The sequence below is a fragment of the Coregonus clupeaformis genome, chromosome 28 (genome assembly GCF_020615455.1).
Source record: "Coregonus clupeaformis isolate EN_2021a chromosome 28, ASM2061545v1, whole genome shotgun sequence".
NCBI classification, from domain to species: domain Eukaryota; kingdom Metazoa; phylum Chordata; class Actinopteri; order Salmoniformes; family Salmonidae; genus Coregonus; species Coregonus clupeaformis.
Window position 1 is genome coordinate 35,485,690 of NC_059219.1, and position 20,312 is coordinate 35,506,001.

Here is a 20,312-nt window from a genome sequence, read left to right on the forward strand (position 1 = left end):
TGCCCAGATCCTCATTGACTTACCCTCTGGGAGTCTTATCAATCTCTTAATAAGTGCTCCAAGATACCCAGCGCCATTGACTGTGCCCACTCTTATCTCTACACACTTGTGCCAGGAGATCCTGTGTGTGTGTTCAGATTGGAAGACATACTCCCCCATACTTTCTGTTTGTGCTGGCCACAATTGAGCATTTTGAATAGGATTCTGGAGTATATTGGTTGCAACAAACTGTACATGTGCTCTAAAGGGGCATACACGGGGCTTATGGGTTTTTTCACGATCTCCCACAATGCCTTTTGTGTCTTTTTTTAAGTCTCTTGGATGTGTGCTGCCCTTCTCTGCTCGGCGGTTAAGCAGTGCCAAGCGGAGGATCTCGGTCATGACATCCAGTTTCTTTCCCCTGTGAGTAATGTTTTTTTCCAAGGCTGCTTGCTCGCTTCATCTGCGTCAATGCGATACTAACGTCACAGACATGATTCAAATGGAATAATAGCCGTCCACTGGGTACGTGTTGGTACTCGACAAGCCTTGTTCATGAGTAAAAAGTACTCAATTACGCGCAATTGGACAAATTATGTGATTAGAACGTCCAGGAGGTTCGATCGTGATTGCAAATGTATAAAGGACAGTTTCTCTGGGTTCCCATCCACTGTCCAACTAGTTCTAGACGGGTCAGCAGGGGCAACATCTGCTCACCAGGCCTATGACCTCAGTGAGGACAGAATGCCTGCTCTGCTTCGCTCCCCTCCACCTTGTCGTTCCACGCTCCTCTCCTCTGCAGTAATGGAGATTCACAGCCAATTGGGTCTGTGTAATCCGTACCCTTAGTAATCGCCTCACGTCTCCACCCCCAGAGGTTCAGGGCATCTGTGTTGACGTTGTTCCAAGGTTGATGTTCAGTTGGAAATATTTTGCAAGGGTTCAGCACTGGTAAACTGTACAACGTTTGTTCAGATAAATGAGGTGAAGTGTATCTAGGCCAAGTAAACAGTAATTTCTACTTTAGAAAAACGGCTGTGTTTGGACCCAAAGGAAACCACAAGATAGGAACCTTCCTTTGTCTACCCCACGTCTACGTTTATCACCAGGAGCTATTTTAGGTTTCCCACTCAGACTGTTGCTTTTGTATATATCGAGAGGGATCTGGTCAGGGTGACGGTTTCTTTTACAGGAGATATAATGGGCCATTTAATGATTGGGGGTGGGGAGGAGCAGGAGGTTTAGCTAAATGCGTCTCACACATGAAGAGGTCAGCAGAGAATCCTTTTTGTGAAAGAGGGTTTGCCACAGTTCTAGGAGAGCTCTTGTCATTGTTTATCAGTACCCTGTGTCCTAAGAGCATGACACCTCATACAGGATTTAATTGTTCTTGAACTGTTGCCGATGTCAATATCGGTCACATGCTTTTTGCCAGCAGAAGCCGGCATAGTTGGAGTAAAATCACTTATCACGTTATGGATAATGCTTTAAATTTGCATGTGGTTTTACTCCAGACCACCAAAGTTCTCGTTTACAAGTTTGACACCTGGCCATAGCGAAAGGCACCTTGTACACCTGAACCTTGATGACACCCATTGTCAGAATTCTAAAAATACTCCCAAAGATTTCAGATGAGCTTTGTGAGACTTTAATCAGTTAAATCATGGAACACTCTTCTTGAGGCCAGGGTAGGGCTTTAAAAACAATACATTTAGGACAGTTGGTACTTCAGATCCTGTTCCTTGAATATTAAGAGGATGTGGAAGACAACTGTTGCCGTTATCTGGTGTGAGTATAATTTACGCACTCAGAAAGATGGCTCTCCAGCCAGACTGCTTGGTATGTTGGATACCAGCATCAAAGACTGTACTGCAGCCTCCTGGCACATTTAGAAGTACTGCAACTGGTCTGGCAACACAGAGATCCACCGTTAAATTACATCAATGGCGATAGCAGTGGCGGTTATAGAGGAAAGAAGAATCGTGTGCTGGGGGCAGTTAAAGGGGAGAGAAGGCAGTTCTCATGTATCCTGTCCTGTTTTCCTTTCCCAGGGTACGAGCTGCTCTAACACAAATCTGAATATATTACCCTGATGGTAACCATGGCAATGTCAAACGGGCCCTGCGTCCCGGGCACTCGCCCCAGTCACACAAACGGCTCATCCATAACTGTCCAATGATAGGGGGCCTCACTGAGCCAGCCAGCCAATAGCAGGAGTTGTGGAGCATTTTTGGTTGTTGCCAGAAACTAGCCCACTCTTCTGGTTTTATCTGGTCATAGCAAATGTCAACGTAGGCCCCTGCTGAGGGATTGCAATTTGACAGGGGGATGAGTTGCAGATCTGTATACTGGAATGTGTGTGTGTGTGTGTATTTCTCTTTGCATTTTGTGTGTGTGTGTGTGTGTGTGTGTGTGTGTGTGTGCGCGCCTCTGTGTGTGTCTGTTACGTCTTTAAGAGTCTTTCTTGGTGACGGCAAAGCATTGTGCCGAGCACACAGATGTTTTGTTGAGAGGCGGGTATCAATGGAGACTAACTGAGGAGAGGAAGGGAGCCAAGTTCCAGTGTGTTGTGTCTTTGAGGCGCATTGAGAGTGAGTGGCGCCTCACTGTCCCGTAAATGAGATTAGGGCATTTACTCTCCCCCTGATCTCGTCTTCTCCACTGTGAGTGCAACACAATAAATAAAAAGAGGAGTGCGGGTTTCACAGAAAAAAATACTGTTTTGTTAAGTTGGCACATTGTTCTGGAAACGAACGAATGAGGAAGACATACGCCCCCATACTTTCTGTTTGTGCTGGCCACAATTGAGCATTTTGAATAGGATTCTGGAGTATATTGGTTGCAACAAACTGTACAGAAGACACTGTTTTCTATTCAAATAAATGGAGGCCTTAGCCTGCATCCTTTCCTACAAAGTATCCACTCTGCAGAGACCCAGATAGATAGCTGAAGAGCAACACTGGTGCTTCACAAACAACAAACACTGGAAGTTAAGGAAAGTCATGGTGTCTTCAGGTTGTGGCCTTTCAGTGAGGTGCTTCTCAGGTTAGAGGACAAGCTCATGTTTCTCCATCATAACTTCAGAGGCTGAACTCACAATGCCTGAATGGGAACTTCAAGTCATCCATGTTCTGGGGAGTTTCAGTCATCCACGTTAATCGGCCAAATACAATGCTTACACAGATGGCTTTTGTTTTTCTATTTGCATAGCAGATGTTCGAACAACGTTCTGTGGCTTTACTTTGACTAAGTTCGTATTAACACTAGAGCAGCCAAACAATGTCAGTCCCATCCTGTGTTTGTGACTCCACCACAATCTGAATATACACGGAGTGTACAAAACATTAAGAACACCTTTCTAATATTGACTTGCACCCTCCCTTTTGTCCTCAGAACAGACTCAATTCGTCGGGGCATGGACTCTACAAGGTGTCGAAAGCATTCCAGGGATGCTGGCCCATGTTGACTCCAAAGTTGGCTGGATGTCTTTTGGGTGGTGGACCATTCATGAGACACAAGGGAAACTGTTGAGCGTGAAAAACTCAGCAGCGTTGCGGTTCTTGACACAAACCGGTGCGCCTGGCCCCTACTACCATACCCCATTCAAAGGCACATAAATATTTTTGTCTTGCAAAATCCATGTCTCAAGGCTTTAAAATCCTTCTTTAACCTGTCTTCCTTCATCTACGCTGATTTTGAAGTGGATTTAACAAGTGACATCAATAACGGATCATATCTTTCAGCTGGATTCACCTGGTCAGTCTATATCATGGAAAGTTCATAATGTTTTGTACGCCTCAGTGTACCTTGTTTATTCAGAATAGTGTCTCATGTTTAACTATGTAGCCTATAGGAAGAGTGAATTATTGAATTTTGCCCACTACGAGCCCATGTACGTTCCTCGTATGACAAATGATATCACCAACACGCTCTCTGTAATGTTGTGTTTGGGAGTTAACCAGATCCGCCAAATTTGAATTTTTCATAGTAGAAAAGTTGCAGGACTACACATTAAAATGCCTACATTAGTGTCACTCTAAATACTTGAAAGTGATGTTAAGTCTGACAAATGTTACCACTAGAAGTCTGAGGTCAACATCTTGCTGGTCTCTGGGGCTTTTGGTTCCTAACCTCTAATGGGAGCACCTAGCTAGGATTTGGAGTGCTTGAGACAAGCTCTACTCTAACTCTGTAACATTGGCCTGTAACATCCCACAGTGCAGTATACGGACTGAAACCAATCCTTATTGACCTTTGACCCCTAACCCTTACCTCCACTTCCATCCTGAGTAGACTGGCCTCCTCAGTGATGGGTCTGCATGTTCACAGTAAAGTAGGGCAGGAATGTTGTCTTTTCTTTAGGGTTCATTAGCTTTTTGGTCCTCAGTGAAGCTAAATATGTTAGGGTACCAACACCCAAACAAGGTCACCAAGGCCAAAAACAAAGACATGAACCCAGCATATGATCAAATAAAATCCCAAACTGAAATGACTGCAGTGATTTTGTTATTTTATTATGATCTGAAAAAATATGTAAAATGTGTTTTAAATGTAGCGTTTAATTCCTTACTGATTCCTGGCTTAGGACAGCATCATTCATTGGCATGTCTGTCTCTGTGGTTCTCTATCATAAATATGGCGTGTATTTTATCAGCCCTGACTTTAGCAGACATGCCATACATAGAGGATGTCATGTGTTTGGATATTATGCTCTTGGGTTCGCCATGGAAAGGAAAGCGGCTGTGTGTCTCAATACCAAGTTTCCCCAAGGGGCCACACCCATTGTGCATGTGCCTGAATGTACAGTATTTATCTGCAACAAAATATACTAATGGCTAATAATGTATGTGATCTGTGTCTGGGCTGAAGTGGATGTAGGTAGATTTGGAATCTGCTATGAATGTATTACATTTAGGTACAATATGCATTTAACACGTCCCCTTGCAAGGTACTGTGCTGAGAACACAGTCAGCCAGTGAGAGACTAATAAAACCAGATTCATGGGAGCTAAATCTCTGGAGCAAATCTATTTCTAACCTGTAATTACATGAGAGACAATGGAGGCACTTGGCCCCTAATGCCCCATTCTCTCTGTTCCCAGAGCTCTCTCCCAGACAGGCCAAGCTGCAGTGTCCCTTCCCCTTCAGAGAGGATCTCTGCTCTGCCTGGGAGTTTGATCAAGTCATTAAGTAGCTGCCTGGGCTAAAGCCTCCCTCCCTGTCACAAGGCCTCTGCTGTCCTGTCCTGTCCTCTCCGGGAGGCCACAGATAGACTCTGGATAACTTGATTAGTCTGTCTTTCTCTCTCTCTTCATCTTCCTCTTTCTCTCTTTCTCTCTCTCTGTCTCTGTCTGTCCCCTACCCCTCACATAGAAATAGTATTACCACCCATTGTGGCCTCATTGACTTGGGGTTTCTCGTTATAGTAACTCTATTTCTATGGCCCCTCATGCCCCTAGAGAAGGGGTGACTGGAGCGTAAGTGGTAGAGCCTACCACACCACTCACTTACACATGACATCATAGATTATGAGTGATGGGTGTTTTCTGTTGCAAACTGCTTTGAACTTTGATGTTTCCCACTCACATCCAAGCGTGGCACCATTAGAGTGTGCGCGGAATGTTTTACACTCATATAGTTCAAAGATGTCTATCTTTTACAGAAAGCCATAGGGAATGGCAGGGGGATTTTATGTTAGTGTTGAAAAGTTAGAGGACTGTTTTATGTTGTTGATTCAGGCCTATATACATCATATGGAAATTGTGTTTTACAGTAATGTGCTACTTCTATCCTCCAGTGAATAATGTGTATAACTCAGTGTGGTGTTTTACTCCTTGTTTCACAGGCTGAGTTCTCAGAGATCAACCTGGCATCATACATGAACACCGGGTGTATGATCGATATGCAGGCCATAAGAGGAGGAACCAAAGTGGTCAGGTAAGGTAACAAAGAGCGAGAGAGAGAGAGCGACCCCTGTATGTCCGTCAGTAGCTCTGCTCTGACGTATTTGCCCACGCATCTTCAGTCTGCCTCAGTGGGTCCGACAATGGCTCCCGTTATTCCCTTTCAACAGCCATCAGCTATATTGTAGACGAGAAGTGTGTGTGTGTGTGTGTGTGTGTGTATGTATACATTTGCTTTCAGTCACAAAAAAGGGACGTCACCAAAGAGGATGGAGCTGGTGGGAAATTTATATGAAAAGGACTGGATATTACTGTCACGCAAAAAATGTCTGTGAATACCTCTGGGGGGAAAAAAGTACAGCATCAAAAGCACCCAACCTTTTTACCTCTGTATCCTTCCTCCCAGCCCAAACACTACTTCTCAGAGTTCCAGAATTCCCTCCTCAATTTTGCTCTATGTTCCATACTGCAGCAAGGTTCCAAAATGAAACCGTCTTCACATAGCTTCTTTACATACCAACTTCTTCCTCTGCAGCAGAGCTATGTTTCTGGTAGTTTGGGAGTTGACGTCACCCCCTGCCTCTCTCTTCCTTCATGTAGCAGGGTTTAAGGCCCTGATTAGTAAATTAGATCAACTAATGAGGTGCATGCTGCTGTGGAGAGTCAGCCCCCAGGTCACTGCTTGTTTCACAGCCTTCTGGGGAATGCACTAGCTTGGTCCCAGATCAGTTTGTGCTGTCTTGCCATCGGGATAACAATGACCATAGGAGTTGGAACAAACAGATATGGGACCAGGCTAGTAATGTACTACTCAGCTCTATGCTGGCATCGCTGCGATACTTTATCACTGTAATGAACGTTGTGTTTTTCTTGTATCCACATAATCTGAAAAAACAACCTTCAGGGTTGGATCTGGCAGTCGTACAGGAAATGTTCAGGAAACGTTCTGGCCGTGTTTAGTTTGAAGTTAAGTCAAGGAAACAGTGGCTAGAATAGACTGGTTGTGGTGTTGTGTATCATGCCATTCTGTTATAGCTTGTTGTCTGGGAGGTGGATGCCTGCCTGGCAGCCCATCACTGAGGTTATTGTATTGCTTGCCCGTATTAGGTAATCAATTCACATGGATTGACTGCAATAGAGAGTCAATGCCCACATGAAAAATACTACAGTTTACTATAGAATACTACAGGATTTACTATAGAAATCTGTAGAATACTATACTACACACTAGGGCTGACCCCAATTAGTCGACTGGTCGATTGTTTGGTCGTTAGGCTGTTGGTCGACCGAGATTGTTTTAGTAGAGCAGTAACAAATATATATATATACACACATACATTTGTGCCCATATCAGTGAACTAATCCATTGCAGAGGCCTAGACTAAAAGCCAATTTATGCTTGATCCGAAAATGTGGTTCGAGGCTCCATATGGAGGGTGTGACACAATTGCGGAGCCTCCAGAGGCATGCAGAGGCCAAATCAAGCTCCGTACCGCATCGCCATGCGCCTCCCAAATTTTGTAACAATGCGGAGGGCTCTGTATAGCTCCATATTGGCATGATTGGTTGATGGCAGGTGGGGACAGTACATCCTGTATAAACACAAACTCACTTCCTTGACAACAGCTCTGCACTGCTCCGCGAAGCGCAAGAAGTATGAATGCCCTGACTTCTGCTGAGGCCATATCACCGTAAATGCTGCATGGCCAATGCAGACGTCAGATTGATGCGCCCAGATGCTCAATGCATTTCTCTCTCCCGCCAATTTGTGCACATTCATTGTTTCATAACTTCATTGTGTGAATTGTTTGCGTTTTATTGTTAGTGTATATCAATTCCCCATTACATATATCACCAGTAGTACATTTACCGTTATTCATACATTTCTAATCTACAATGTTTGTTACTTTGGTTATGGTAATTTAATTTAAGGCATTCAATATTATTATTCCAATCTTCCCGTTCTCATTGTCGGAGTGGACACATTGTTTGCAGAGTGCAGAACCTATGCTACACTTATGATAAACAAGTTTTGGTTTATTTCATTCAAATACAAATTTTGTCAATTTAGTCATTGTCTTTTGTTTGGAGCGCTCCTGTCAATGTTGTGTAAGGATGCGCACGCATAGAAGTAGGCCTATAGGCTACCTGGCCTGCGCGCAAACGTAAGCATATAAATGTGCCCATTTGGGGATCTGATAGTATTTCTGATTGGCTTACCGCACCACCACTAATGAGCTGTGGAGCTTCTCAAAGTAATGTTTTCTTCACATCAAACAAAGTCTATTTTTACATCCACTGAGAATGAGAATAGTTCCTCAATGTATTTGTAAAATCTTTCCAGCGCTCTCCATTTCGATAACCACTCAGCGTGAAAGGATAAAATGTAATGCTCTGATCCAGTGGAAACGTCATAAAATAGAACTGCCTGATTACTTCTTATCAGTGCTTGACTTGGACTGAAATAGGTTCTGGTACTCATTTTGGGTGCTGGTACTGTTTATGTTTAGGTGCAGGAGCTCCACAATACTTTTGAGCACTGCTTCTTGTCCCTTGCGCAAAATAGCCTACAGCTGTGTCTGTCCCGAGCTCACAGGAGCAGGAAACTCTGAGGGCCCAGAATATTTTATACAATGTTGCAAGTTCGCTAGGGAAAGCTTCTGCCAACACAAGTTAATAGTTGATACAATGTTTCAAGTTCGTTGCAGACAAGCCATGTGTAGCCAATGTGATTTCTAGGATATTTATTTTTATCAGTATATTTTCTACCTGCAGGCTGCAATGTTTTTATTTGTTGGCTTTATGTAGGCTATTTTTATGTAGTTAGCAATAGAAGTAAATTTTGAGTTTTGTATCATTTTCATTTAGATTTGGATAGAATTTTGATTAACCACATGACAATGATTGTTATAATTTTTTTGGGTCGGGGACAGCCCTACTACACACTGTAGTATCCCTCGATCATGTGTAGTACTTACTATAGAATGTTGTAGGATACTGTAGAATACTAAAGTAAATACTACAGTAATGTCCGCAAAAACTTTTTTTTACTATAGTAAATACTACAGCATTTAATTTGCATATACCCTGCCCATCCCCCTTCCCCATATCCCAATTTGTGCCACCCATAAGAGAAACCTCCATGTCAAATATAGATCATATACAGTGGGGGAAAAAAAGTATTTAGTCAGCCACCAATTGTGCAAGTTCTCCCACTTAAAAAGATGAGAGGCCTGTATTTTTCATCATAGGTACACGTCAACTATGACAGACAAATTCAGAAAAAAAATCCAGAAAATCACATTGTAGGATTTTTTATGAATTTATTTGCAAATTATGGTGGAAAATAAGTATTTGGTCACCTACAAACAAGCAAGATTTCTGGCTCTCACAGACCTGTAACTTCTTCTTTAAGAGGCTCCTCTGTCCTCCACTCGTTACCTGTATTAATGGCACCTGTTTGAACTTGTTATCAGTATAAAGACACCTGTCCACAACCTCAAACAGTCACACTCCAAACTCCACTATGGCCAAGACCAAAGAGCTGTCAAAGGACGCCAGAAACAAAATTGTAGACCTGCACCAGGCTGGGAAGACTGAATCTGCAATAGGTAAGCAGCTTGGTTTGAAGAAATCAACTGTGGGAGCAATTATTAGGAAATGGAAGACATACAAGAACACTGATAATCTCCCTCGATCTGGGGCTCCACGCAAGATCTCACCCCGTGGGGTCAAGATGATCACAAGAACGGTGAGCAAAAATCCCAGAACCACACGGGGGGACCTAGTGAATGACCTGCAGAGAGCTGGGACCAAAGTAACAAAGCCTACCATCAGTAACACACTACGCCGCCAGGGACTCAAATCCTGCAGTGCCAGACGTGTCCCCCTGCTTAAGCCAGTACATGTCCAGGCCCGTCTGAAGTTTGCTAGAGTGCATTTGGATGATCCAGAAGAGGATTGGGAGAATGTCATATGGTCAGATGAAACCAAAATAGAACTTTTTGGTAAAACTCAACTCGTCGTGTTTGGAGGACAAAGAATGCTGAGTTGCATCCAAAGAACACCATACCTACTGTGAAGCATGGGGGTGGAAACATCATGCTTTGGGGCTGTTTTTCTGCAAAGGGACCAGGACGACTGATCCGTGTAAATTTTGAGATTTTGAGTGAAAACCTCCTTCCATCAGCAAGGGCATTGAAGATGAAACGTGGCTGGGTCTTTCAGCATGACAATGATCCCAAACACACCGCCCGGGCAACGAAGGAGTGGCTTCGTAAGAAGCATTTCAAGGTCCTGGAATGGCCTAACCAGTCTCCAGATCTCAACCCCATAGAAAATCTTTGGAGGGAGTTGAAAGTCCGTGTTGCCCAGCGGCAGCCCCAAAACATCACTGCTCTAGAGGAGATCTGCATGGAGGAATGGGCCAAAATACCAGCAACAGTGTGTGAAAACCTTGTGAAGACTTACAGAAAACGTTTGACCTGTGTCATTGCCAACAAAGTGTATATAACAAAGTATTGATAAACTTTTGTTATTGACCAAATACTTATTTTCCACCATAATTTGCAAATAAAATCATTAAAAATCCTACAATGTGATTTTCTGGATTTATTTTTTTCATTTTGTCTGTCATAGTTGACGTGTACCTATGATGAAAATTACAGGCCTCATCTTTTTTAAGTGGGAGAACTTGCACAATTGGTGGCTGACTAAATACTTTTCTTCCCCACTGTATTGTGTTCCATACAGGTTATAAAAAAGAGCAGAAGCTCTGAACTATCTGGACTACCCAGTCATACCTACAGTGGGGAGAACAAGTATTTGATACACTGCTGATTTTTTTTTTTTCCTACTTACAAAGCATGTAGAGGTCTGTCATTTTTATCATAGGTACACTTCAACTGTGAGAGACGGAATCTAAAACAAAAATCCAGAAAATCACATTGTATGATTTTTAAGTAATTAATTTGCATTTTATTGCATGACATAAGTATTTGATACATCAGAAAAGCAGAACTTAATATTTGGTACAAAAACCTTTGTTTGCAATTACAGAGATCATACGTTTCCTGTAGGTCTTGACCAGGTTTGCACACACTGCAGCAGGGATTTTGGCCCACTCCTCCATACAGACCTTCTCCAGATCCTTCAGGTTTCGGGGCTGTCGCTGGGCAATACGGACTTTCAGCTCCCTCCAAATATTTTCTATTGGGTTCAGGTCTGGAGACTGGCTAGGCCACTCCAGGACCTTGACATGCTTCTTACGGAGCCACTCCTTAGTTGCCCTGGCTGTGTGTTTTCGGGTCGTTGTCATGCTGGAAGACCCAGCCACGACCCATCTTCAATGCTCTTACTGAGGGAAGGAGGTTGTTGGCCAAGATCTCGTGATACATGGCCCCATCCATCCTCCCCTCAATACGGTGCAGTCGTCCTGTCCCCTTTGCAGAAAAAAAGCATCCCCAAAGAATGATGTTTCCACCTCCATGCTTCGGGGTTGGGATGGTGTTCTTGGGGTTGTACTGATCCTTCTTCTTCCTCCAAACATGGCGAGTGGAGTTTAGACCAAAAAGCTCTATTTTTGTCTCATCAGACCACATGACCTTCTCCCATTCCTCCTCTGGATCATCCAGATGGTCATTGGCAAACTTCAGACGGGCCTGGACATGCGCTGGCTTGAGCAGGGGGACCTCGTGTGCGCTGCAGGATTTTAATCCATGACGGCGTAGTGTGTTACTAATGGTTTTCTTTGAGACTGTGGTCCCAGCTCTCTTCAGGTCATTGACCAGGTCCTGCTGTGTAGTTCTTGGCTGATCCCTCACCTTCCTCATGTTCATTGATGCCCCACGAGGTGAGATCTTGCATGGAGCCCCAGACCGAGGGTGATTGACCGTCATCTTGAACTTTTTCCATTTTCTAATAATTGCGCCAACAGTTGTTGCCTTCTCACCAAGCTGCTTGCCTATTGTCCTGTAGCCCATCCCAGCCACAATTTTATCCCTGATGTCCTTACACAGCTCTCTGGTCTTGGCCATTGTGGAGAGGTTGGAGTCTGTTTGATTGAGTGTGTGGACAGGTGTCTTTTATACAGGTAACGAGTTCAAACCGGTGCAGTTAATACAGGTAATGAGTGGAGAACAGGAGGGCTTCTTAAAGAAAAACTAACAGGTCTGTGAGAGACGTAATTCTTACTGGTTGGTAGGTGATCAAATACTTATGTCATGCAATTAAATGCAAATTAATTACTTAAAACCCATACAATTTGATTTTCTGGATTTTTGTTTTAGATTCCATCTCTCACAGTTGAAGTGTACCTATGATAAAAATGACAGACCTCTACATGCTTTGTAAGTAGGAAAACCTGCAAAATCGGCAGTGTATCAAATACTTGTTCTCCCCACTGTACTTACCTACAGGTTATGGAAAAGTAGCTATTTTTGTATTTCTACAGTAGGTTTCCACAAGGAGAAAGCCTCCACTTCTATGTCAAAGATAATAAAACGAAAACACTATAGTAAATACTACAGTAATTTCTGCAAAACTACTACAGTAAATACTACAGTATACTACAGTCCAAAAACACTACAGTAAATACTACAGAATGCTACAATCTGCAAAAACACTGCATTAATTACTATAGTATATACAGTGGGGAAAAAAAGTATTTAGTCAGCCACCAATTGTGCAAGTTCTCCCACTTAAAAAGATGAGAGAGGCCTGTAATTTTCATCATAGGTACACGTCAACTATGCCAGACAAATTGAGGAAAAAAAATCCAGAAAATCACATTGTAGGATTTTTTATGAATTTATTTGCAAATTATGGTGGAAAATAAGTATTTGGTCACCTACAAACAAGCAAGATTTCTGGCTCTCACAGACCTGTAACTTCTTATTTAAGAGGCTCCTCTGTCCTCCACTCGTTACCTGTATTAATGGCACCTGTTTGAACTTGTTATCAGTATAAAAGACACCTGTCCACAACCTCAAACAGTCACACTCCAAACTCCACTATGGCCAAGACCAAAGAGCCGTCAAAGGACACCAGAAACAAAATTGTAGACCTGCACCAGGCTGGGAAGACTGAATCTGCAATAGGTAAGCAGCTTGGTTTGAAGAAATCAACTGTGGGAGCAATTATTAGGAAATGGAAGACATACAAGACCACTGATAATCTCCCTCGATCTGGGGCTCCACGCAAGATCTCACCCCGTGGGGTCAAAATGATCACAAGAACGGTGAGCAAAAATCCCAGAACCACGGGGGACCTAGTGAATGACCTGCAGAGAGCTGGGACCAAAGTAACAAAGCCTACCATCAGTAACACACTACGCCGCCAGGGACTCAAATCCTGCAGTGCGAGACGTGTCCCCCTGCTTAAGCCAGTACATGTCCAGGCCCGTCTGAAGTTTGCTAGAGTGCATTTGGATGATCCAGAAGAGGATTGGGAGAATGTCATATGGTCAGATGAAACCAAAATATAACTTTTTGGTAAAAAACTCAACTCGTCGTGTTTGGAGGACAAAGAATGCTGAGTTGATTCCAAAGAACACCATACCTACTGTGAAGCAAGGGGGTGGAAACATCATGCTTTGGGGCTGTTTTTCTGCAAAGGGACCAGGACGACTGATCCGTGTAAAGGAAAGAATGAATGGGGCCATGTATCGTGAGATTTTGAGTGAAAACCTCCTTCCATCAGCAAGGGCATTGAAGATGAAACGTGGCTGGGTCTTTCAGCATGACAATGATCCCAAACACACCGCCCGGGCAACGAAGGAGTGGCTTCGTAGAAGCATTTCAAGGTCCTGGGTGGCCTAGCCAGTCTCCAGATTCTCAACCCCATAGAAAATCTTTGGAGGGAGTTGAAAGTCTGTGTTGCCCAGCGACAGCCCCAAAACATCATTGCTCTAGAGGAGATCTGCATGGAGGAATGGCCCAAAATACCAGCAACAGTGTGTGAAAACCTTGTGAAGACTTACAGAAAACGTTTGACCTGTGTCATTGCCAACAAAGGGTATATAACAAAGTATTGAGAAACTTTTGTTATTGACCAAATACTTATTTTCCACCATAATTTGCAAATAAATTCATAAAAAATCCTACAATGTGATTTTCTGGATTTTTTTTCCTCATTTTGTCTGTCATAGTTGACGTGTACCTATGATGAAAATTACAGGCCTCTCTCATCTTTTTAAGTGGGAGAACTTGCACAATTGGTGGCTGACTAAATACTTTTTTCCCCCACTGTACTATACTATTTTCTTTTACTACGGTAATTACAGTGTATTCGGAAAGTATTCAGACCCCTTGACTTTTTCCACATTTTGTTATGTGACAGCCTTATTTTATTCTAAAATAGATTACATTATTTCCCTCATCAATCTACACACAATACCTCATAATGACAAAGCGAAAACAGGTTTTTAGAAATGTTTGCAAATGTATTACCTATAAAAAACAGATACCTTATTTACATAAGTATTCAGACCAATTGCTATGAGACTCGAAATTGAGCTCCGGTGCATCCTGTTTCCAATGAGATGTTTCTACAACTTGATTGGAGTCCACTACCACCTGTGGTAAATTTAAATTGATTGGACATGATTTGGAAAGGCACACACCTGTCTATATAAGGTCCCACAGTTGACAGTGCATGTCAGAGGAAACATCAAGCCATGAGGTCGAAGGAATTGTCCGTAGAGCTCTTGTGTCGAGGCACAGATCTGGGGAAGGGTACCAAAAAATGTCTGCAGCATTGAAGGTCCCCAAGAACAGTGGCCTCCAGCATTCTTAAATAGAAGAAAGTTTGGAACCACCAAGACTCTTCCTAAAGCTGGCCGCCCGGCCAAACTGAGTAATCGGGGGAGAAGGGCCTTGGTGAGGGAAGTGACCAAGAACCCGATAGTCACTGACAGAGCTCCAGAGTTCCTCTGTGGAGATGGGGGAACCTTCCAGAAGGATAACCATCTCTGCAGCACTCCACCAGTCAGGCCTTTATGGTAGAGTGGCCAGACAGAAGCCTCTCCTCTGTAAAAGGCACATGAAAGCCCGCTTGAAGTTTGCCAAAAGGCACCTAAAGGACTCTCAGACCATGAGAAACAAGTTTCTCTGTTCTGATGAAACCAAGAGTGAACTCTTTGGCCTGAATGCCAAGCGTCACTTCTGGAGGAAACCTGGCACCATCCCTACGGTGAAGCATGGTGGTGGCAGCATCATGCTGTGGGGATGTTTTTCAGCAGCAGGGACTGGGAGACTAGTCAGGATCGAGGGAAAGATGAACAGAGCAAAGTATAGAGAGATCCTTGATGAAAACCTACTTCAGAGCGCTCAGGACTTCAGACTGGGGCAAAGGTACCTTCCAACAGGACAATGACCCTAAGCACACAGCCAAAACAACGCAGGAGTGGCTTCGGGACAAGTCTCTAAATGTCCTTGAGTGGCGGAGTCAGAGCTCGGACTTGAACCCGATCGAACATCTCTGGAGAGACCTGAAAATAGCTGTGCAGCAATGCTCCCCATCCAACCTGACAGCGCTTGAGTGGATCTGCAGAGAAGAATGGGAGAAACTCCCCAAATACAGGTGTGCCAAGCTTGTAGCGTCATACCCAAGAAGACTCAAGGCTGTAATAGCTACCAAAGGTGCCAAAGTACTGAGTAAAGGGTCTGAATACTTATGTAAAAATAGTTTTTTTTAAAGTTCTAAACTGTTTTTGCTTTGTCATTATGGTGTATTGTGTTTAGATTGATGAGGGGGGGGGAATAACATTAAATCCATTTTAGAATAAAGCTGTAACGTAACAAATTGTGGAAAAAGTCAAGTGGTCTGAATACTTTCTGAATATACTATAGTTGACTGTAAATACTACAGTATACTGCAGTATACTAGAGTGATTACTACAGTATTTATACCATAGTATAGTATTTTTGCATGTGGTTGGTGAGAGTCAATGGTGGGAAAATGTAGATAACTTCACTAAGATATGGCTGTTGTCCTCTATGCTTGCCACACATTCCCCTATGCCATACAATAGTATAGCCTATCACTGCCTATACTCAGAAGATACTCAGGATTTACTATAGTCTATAAGAGATTTTGTATTAGTGCCTAAGCTAGGCTAATAATGACTACTTATGAAATGTTCAATTTTATTCTTAGCCTGAAGAATAAATGAAAACAAATCTTACCAATCCTATATGCTTTGAGACACAATCCTAAAGATTGTATCGGATAAACAGCATGTTTCCTAAGGACCTCAGATTAAAGGCATTATGTTTTATAACATAAATTGTGTGTGTTTTGGTCTGTGTGTGTACGTGACATGTGTACTGTACATGTGACTAGTTGGTTTGCACGGCTCTCAAACTGTTCTGTGCGTGTGTGTGTATGTGAGTGTCCTGGTCAGTTTATAGGGCTCCTGCTGTTCCATCCGTGCAGGACTGCATAAAGAAGGGCCATGTTCCGTTCAGCATTCTGACCCTTGACATCTGGCTACGGGTGCGCTCCCTAAACACTTCCCCTCCCCTCTACTGGCCTATCAAGGCAGCACACTTTCTCACAGTACTGTGGTTTCAGACTTGTTTATTCAAATGGAGCTTCTTAGAAGTGCATGGTTTCACTTGTTTGTCATATACAGTGGGGAAAAAAAGTATTTAGTCAGCCACCAATTGTGCAAGTTCTCCCACTTAAAAAGATGAGAGAGGCCTGTAATTTTCATCATAGGTACACGTCAACTTTGACAGACAAATTGAGAAAAAAAATTCCAGAAATTCACATTGTAGGATTTTTAATGAATTTATTTGCAAATTATGGTGGAAAATAAGTATTTGGTCACCTACAAACAAGCAAGATTTCTGGCTCTCACAGACCTGTAACTTCTTCTTTAAGAGGCTCCCTCTGTCCTCCACTCGTTACCTGTATTAATGGCACCTGTTTGAACTTGTTATCAGTATAAAGACACCTGTTCACAACCTCAAACAGTCACACTCCAAACTCCACTATGGCCAAGACCAAAAGCTGTCAAAGGACACCAGAAACAAAATTGTAGACCTGCACCAGGCTGGGAAGACTGAATCTGCAATAGGTAAGCAGCTTGGTTTGAAGAAATCAACTGTGGGAGCAATTATTAGGAAATGGAAGACATCCAAGACCACTGATAATCTCCCTCGATCTGGGGGCTCCATGCAAGATCTCACCCTGTAGGGTCAAAATGATCACAAGAACTGTGAGCAAAAATCCCAGAACCACACGGGGGGACCTAGTGAATGACCTGCAGAGAGCTGGGACCAAAGTAGCAAAGCCTACCATCAGTAACACACTACGCCGCCAGGGACTGAAATCCTGCAATGCCAGACGTGTCCCCCTGCTTAAGCCAGTACATGTCCAGGCCCGTCTGAAGTTTGCTAGAGTGCATTTGGATGATCCAGAAGAGGATTGGGAGAATGTCATATGGTCAGATGAAACCAAAATATAACTTTTTGGTAAAAACTCAACTCGTCGTGTTTGGAGGACAAAGAATGCTGAGTTGCATCCAAAGAACACCATACCTACTGTGAAGCATGGGGGTGGAAACATCATGCTTTGGGGCTGTTTTTCTGCAAAGGGACCAGGACGACCGATCCGTGTAAAGGAAAGAATGAATGGGGCCATGTATCGTGAGATTTTGAGTGAAAACCTCCTTCCATCAGCAAGGGCATTGAAGATGAAACGTGGCTGGGTCTTTCAGCATGACAATGATCCCAAACACACCGCCCGGGCAACGAAGGAGTGGCTTCGTAAGAAGCATTTCAAGGTCCTGGAGTGGCCTAGCCAGTCTCCAGATCTCAACCCCATAGAAAATCTTTGGAGGGAGTTGAAAGTCTGTGTTGCCCAGCGACAGCCCCAAAACATCACTGCTCTAGGGGAGATCTGCATGGAGAAATGGGCCAAAATACCAGCAACAGTGTGTGAAAACCTTGTGAAGACTTACAGAAAACGTTTGACCTGTGTCATTGCCAACAAAGGGTATATAACAAAGTATTGAGAAACTTTTGTTATTGACCAAATACTTATTTTCCACCATAATTCGCAAATAAATTCATTAAAAATCCTACAATGTAATTTTCAGGATTTTTTTTCCTCATTTTGTCTGTCATAGTTGACGTATACCTATGATGAAAATTACAGGCCTCTCTCATCTTTTTAAGTGGGAGAACTTGCACAATTGGTGGCTGACTAAATACTTTTTTCCCCCACTGTATCAACTAAACTGTGGGTTTTGATGCGGCCGATGCATATGTAATCGCGTTGCGTAACTGCACATGCACTTGAAAGCACATGTACTTGTATGGGAGCACAAACAACTTACATTTAGATTAAAATAATTATAACATGAAGGTACAAGCTTTTGTACATGACTTGATCCTCCTATGATGACATTAGTAGGACATGCTGTTACTGGGTATTAGAAGAATTCAAGTGGTTCTGCCCTTGTTATTTTTTGCCTTGGAGTAGAGGCAGGCAGGTATGAGTATATATGGTGCGTTCTCGATCGTGCAAGAGTCGCGTCAAATACGTGCCGTCACACGTTTTGGTTTTCTTTTGCCATTTCTGCCAAACCCCTCCAGCCCAGCTGCTGAACTTAACTTAAAGCAGAAACACTCGTCTGGCAAAGTGTTTCACGATTATAGCAATGGAGCATGATTAGCCACAGCAAAAGGACTCAGATCAGCACAGCCAAAGGTTTCTTCTCCACAGTCCTGCTCCTCCTGTGATGAATAAACTGAAATCTAATCAGCGAGGTGATTAGGGTAATGGGAAACACAGCATCCTGCCCAGCCATGATGGCAGCGATACACTGATGTGAATGAGTAACTGCTTGTCTGCCTGGACTGGGCTGGGTGATTCAGTATGGCCGCTTGTTTACCTGTTATGTGCATACAACGTACAAAGAAAAACACCCCCACTCACACTGTAAGTGCTGGATTAGGCCAAGTGAAGTTAGAAGGCAGGATAGCTCATATTGTTTGACGGCTCCCAGAGACCTCCCTATGCCTGTCTTATCTGGCTTGGGGTCCCTCAGGGTTGCGTAAGTACCCCGCTGTGTTTAGAGGGCAAAGTGATTTTATTCAGGCATCCGAAGGACAACTTTAGCAAGTTTTGGCAAAGCGATTTACTAGTGTATAAGAGTTTGGTTTTGTTAGGGAGCCAGATCATGTTGACCGTTGTGGCGTCGGTCATTCAGCCTTAGTTACCTTGATATCCATTCATGTTAAAAGATAACCTATTATAATAACCAATGACATATTTTGAAACTATGCCAAGTAGCAGGACATGAATTGTTAACAATGTTCAGACAGAAGTAATGCCCATAAAATGGGTCTGAATGTTTTTTTTATTTCCAAAACGCTACATCCACAAATGTTTCACATTTTATGTTTTTTCCTCAGAAATGATTGCTTATGGACTTTTCATGTGTGTGTAAAATGTTTAAGATTTTATTTTTATTAAATGTTTTGCAAAACGCTATATATCCATTGTTTAGCTGGAATGAAATGTTCGTATCCTGTATATTTGACTGTGATATGTGGTTCTCACAATGAATAAAATAAAATAACATTGTATTTGTCACATGCGCCGAATACAACAGGTGTAGACCTTACCGTGAAATGCTTACTTACAAGCCTTTAACCAACAATGTAGTTCAAGAAATAGAATTACGAAAATATTTATTAAATAAAGTAAAAAATAAAATAAAAAGTAACACAATAAATTAACAATAACGAGGCTATATACAGGGGTTACCGGTACCGAGTCAATGTGCGGGGGTACAGGTTAGTCGAGTTAATTTGTACATGTAGGTAGGGGTAAAGTGACTATGCATAGATAATAAACAGCGAGTAGCAGCAATGTAAATAGTCCGGGTGGCCATTTGATTAATTGTTCAGCAGTCTTATGGCTTGGGGATAGAAGCTGTTAAGGAGCCTTTTGGACCTAGACTTGGTGCTCCGGTACCGCTTGCCCTGCGGTAGCAGAGAGAACAGTCTATAACTTGGGTGACTGGAGTCTTTGACAATTTTTGGGGCCTTCCTCTGACACCGCCTAGTATATAGGTCCTGGATGGCAGGAAGCTTGGCCCCGGTGATGTACTGGGCTGTACCCTCTGCACTACCCTCTGTAGCGCCATAAGGTCAGATCCCGAGCAGTTGCCATACCAGGCAGTGATGCAACCGGTCAGGATGCTCTCGATGGTGCAGCTGTAGAACTTTTTGAGGATCTGGGGACCAATGCCAAATCTTTTCAGTCTCCTGAGGGGGAATAGGCTTTGTCATGCCCTCTTCACGACTGTCTTGGTGTGTTTGGACCATGATAGTTTGTTGGTGATGTGGACACCAAGGAACTTGAAACTCTCGCCTCGCTCCACTACAGCCCTGTCGATGTGAATGGGGGCGTGTCC

General features: G+C 43.1%; 1 protein-coding gene across 4 annotated transcripts in view; it reads left to right on the forward strand.

Annotated features, from left to right (window-relative positions):
* Positions 1 to 20,312, forward strand: part of LOC121543698 (synapsin-3-like) — a 169,504-nt gene that overhangs the window by 56,473 nt on the left and 92,719 nt on the right. For all 4 annotated transcript variants that reach the window (XM_041853834.2, XM_041853832.2, XM_041853831.2 and 1 more), the window contains one exon: positions 5,824 to 5,915. In XM_041853834.2, coding sequence (XP_041709768.1) covers positions 5,824 to 5,915 — 92 coding nt within the window. The remainder of the gene's footprint in view (positions 1 to 5,823; positions 5,916 to 20,312) is intronic.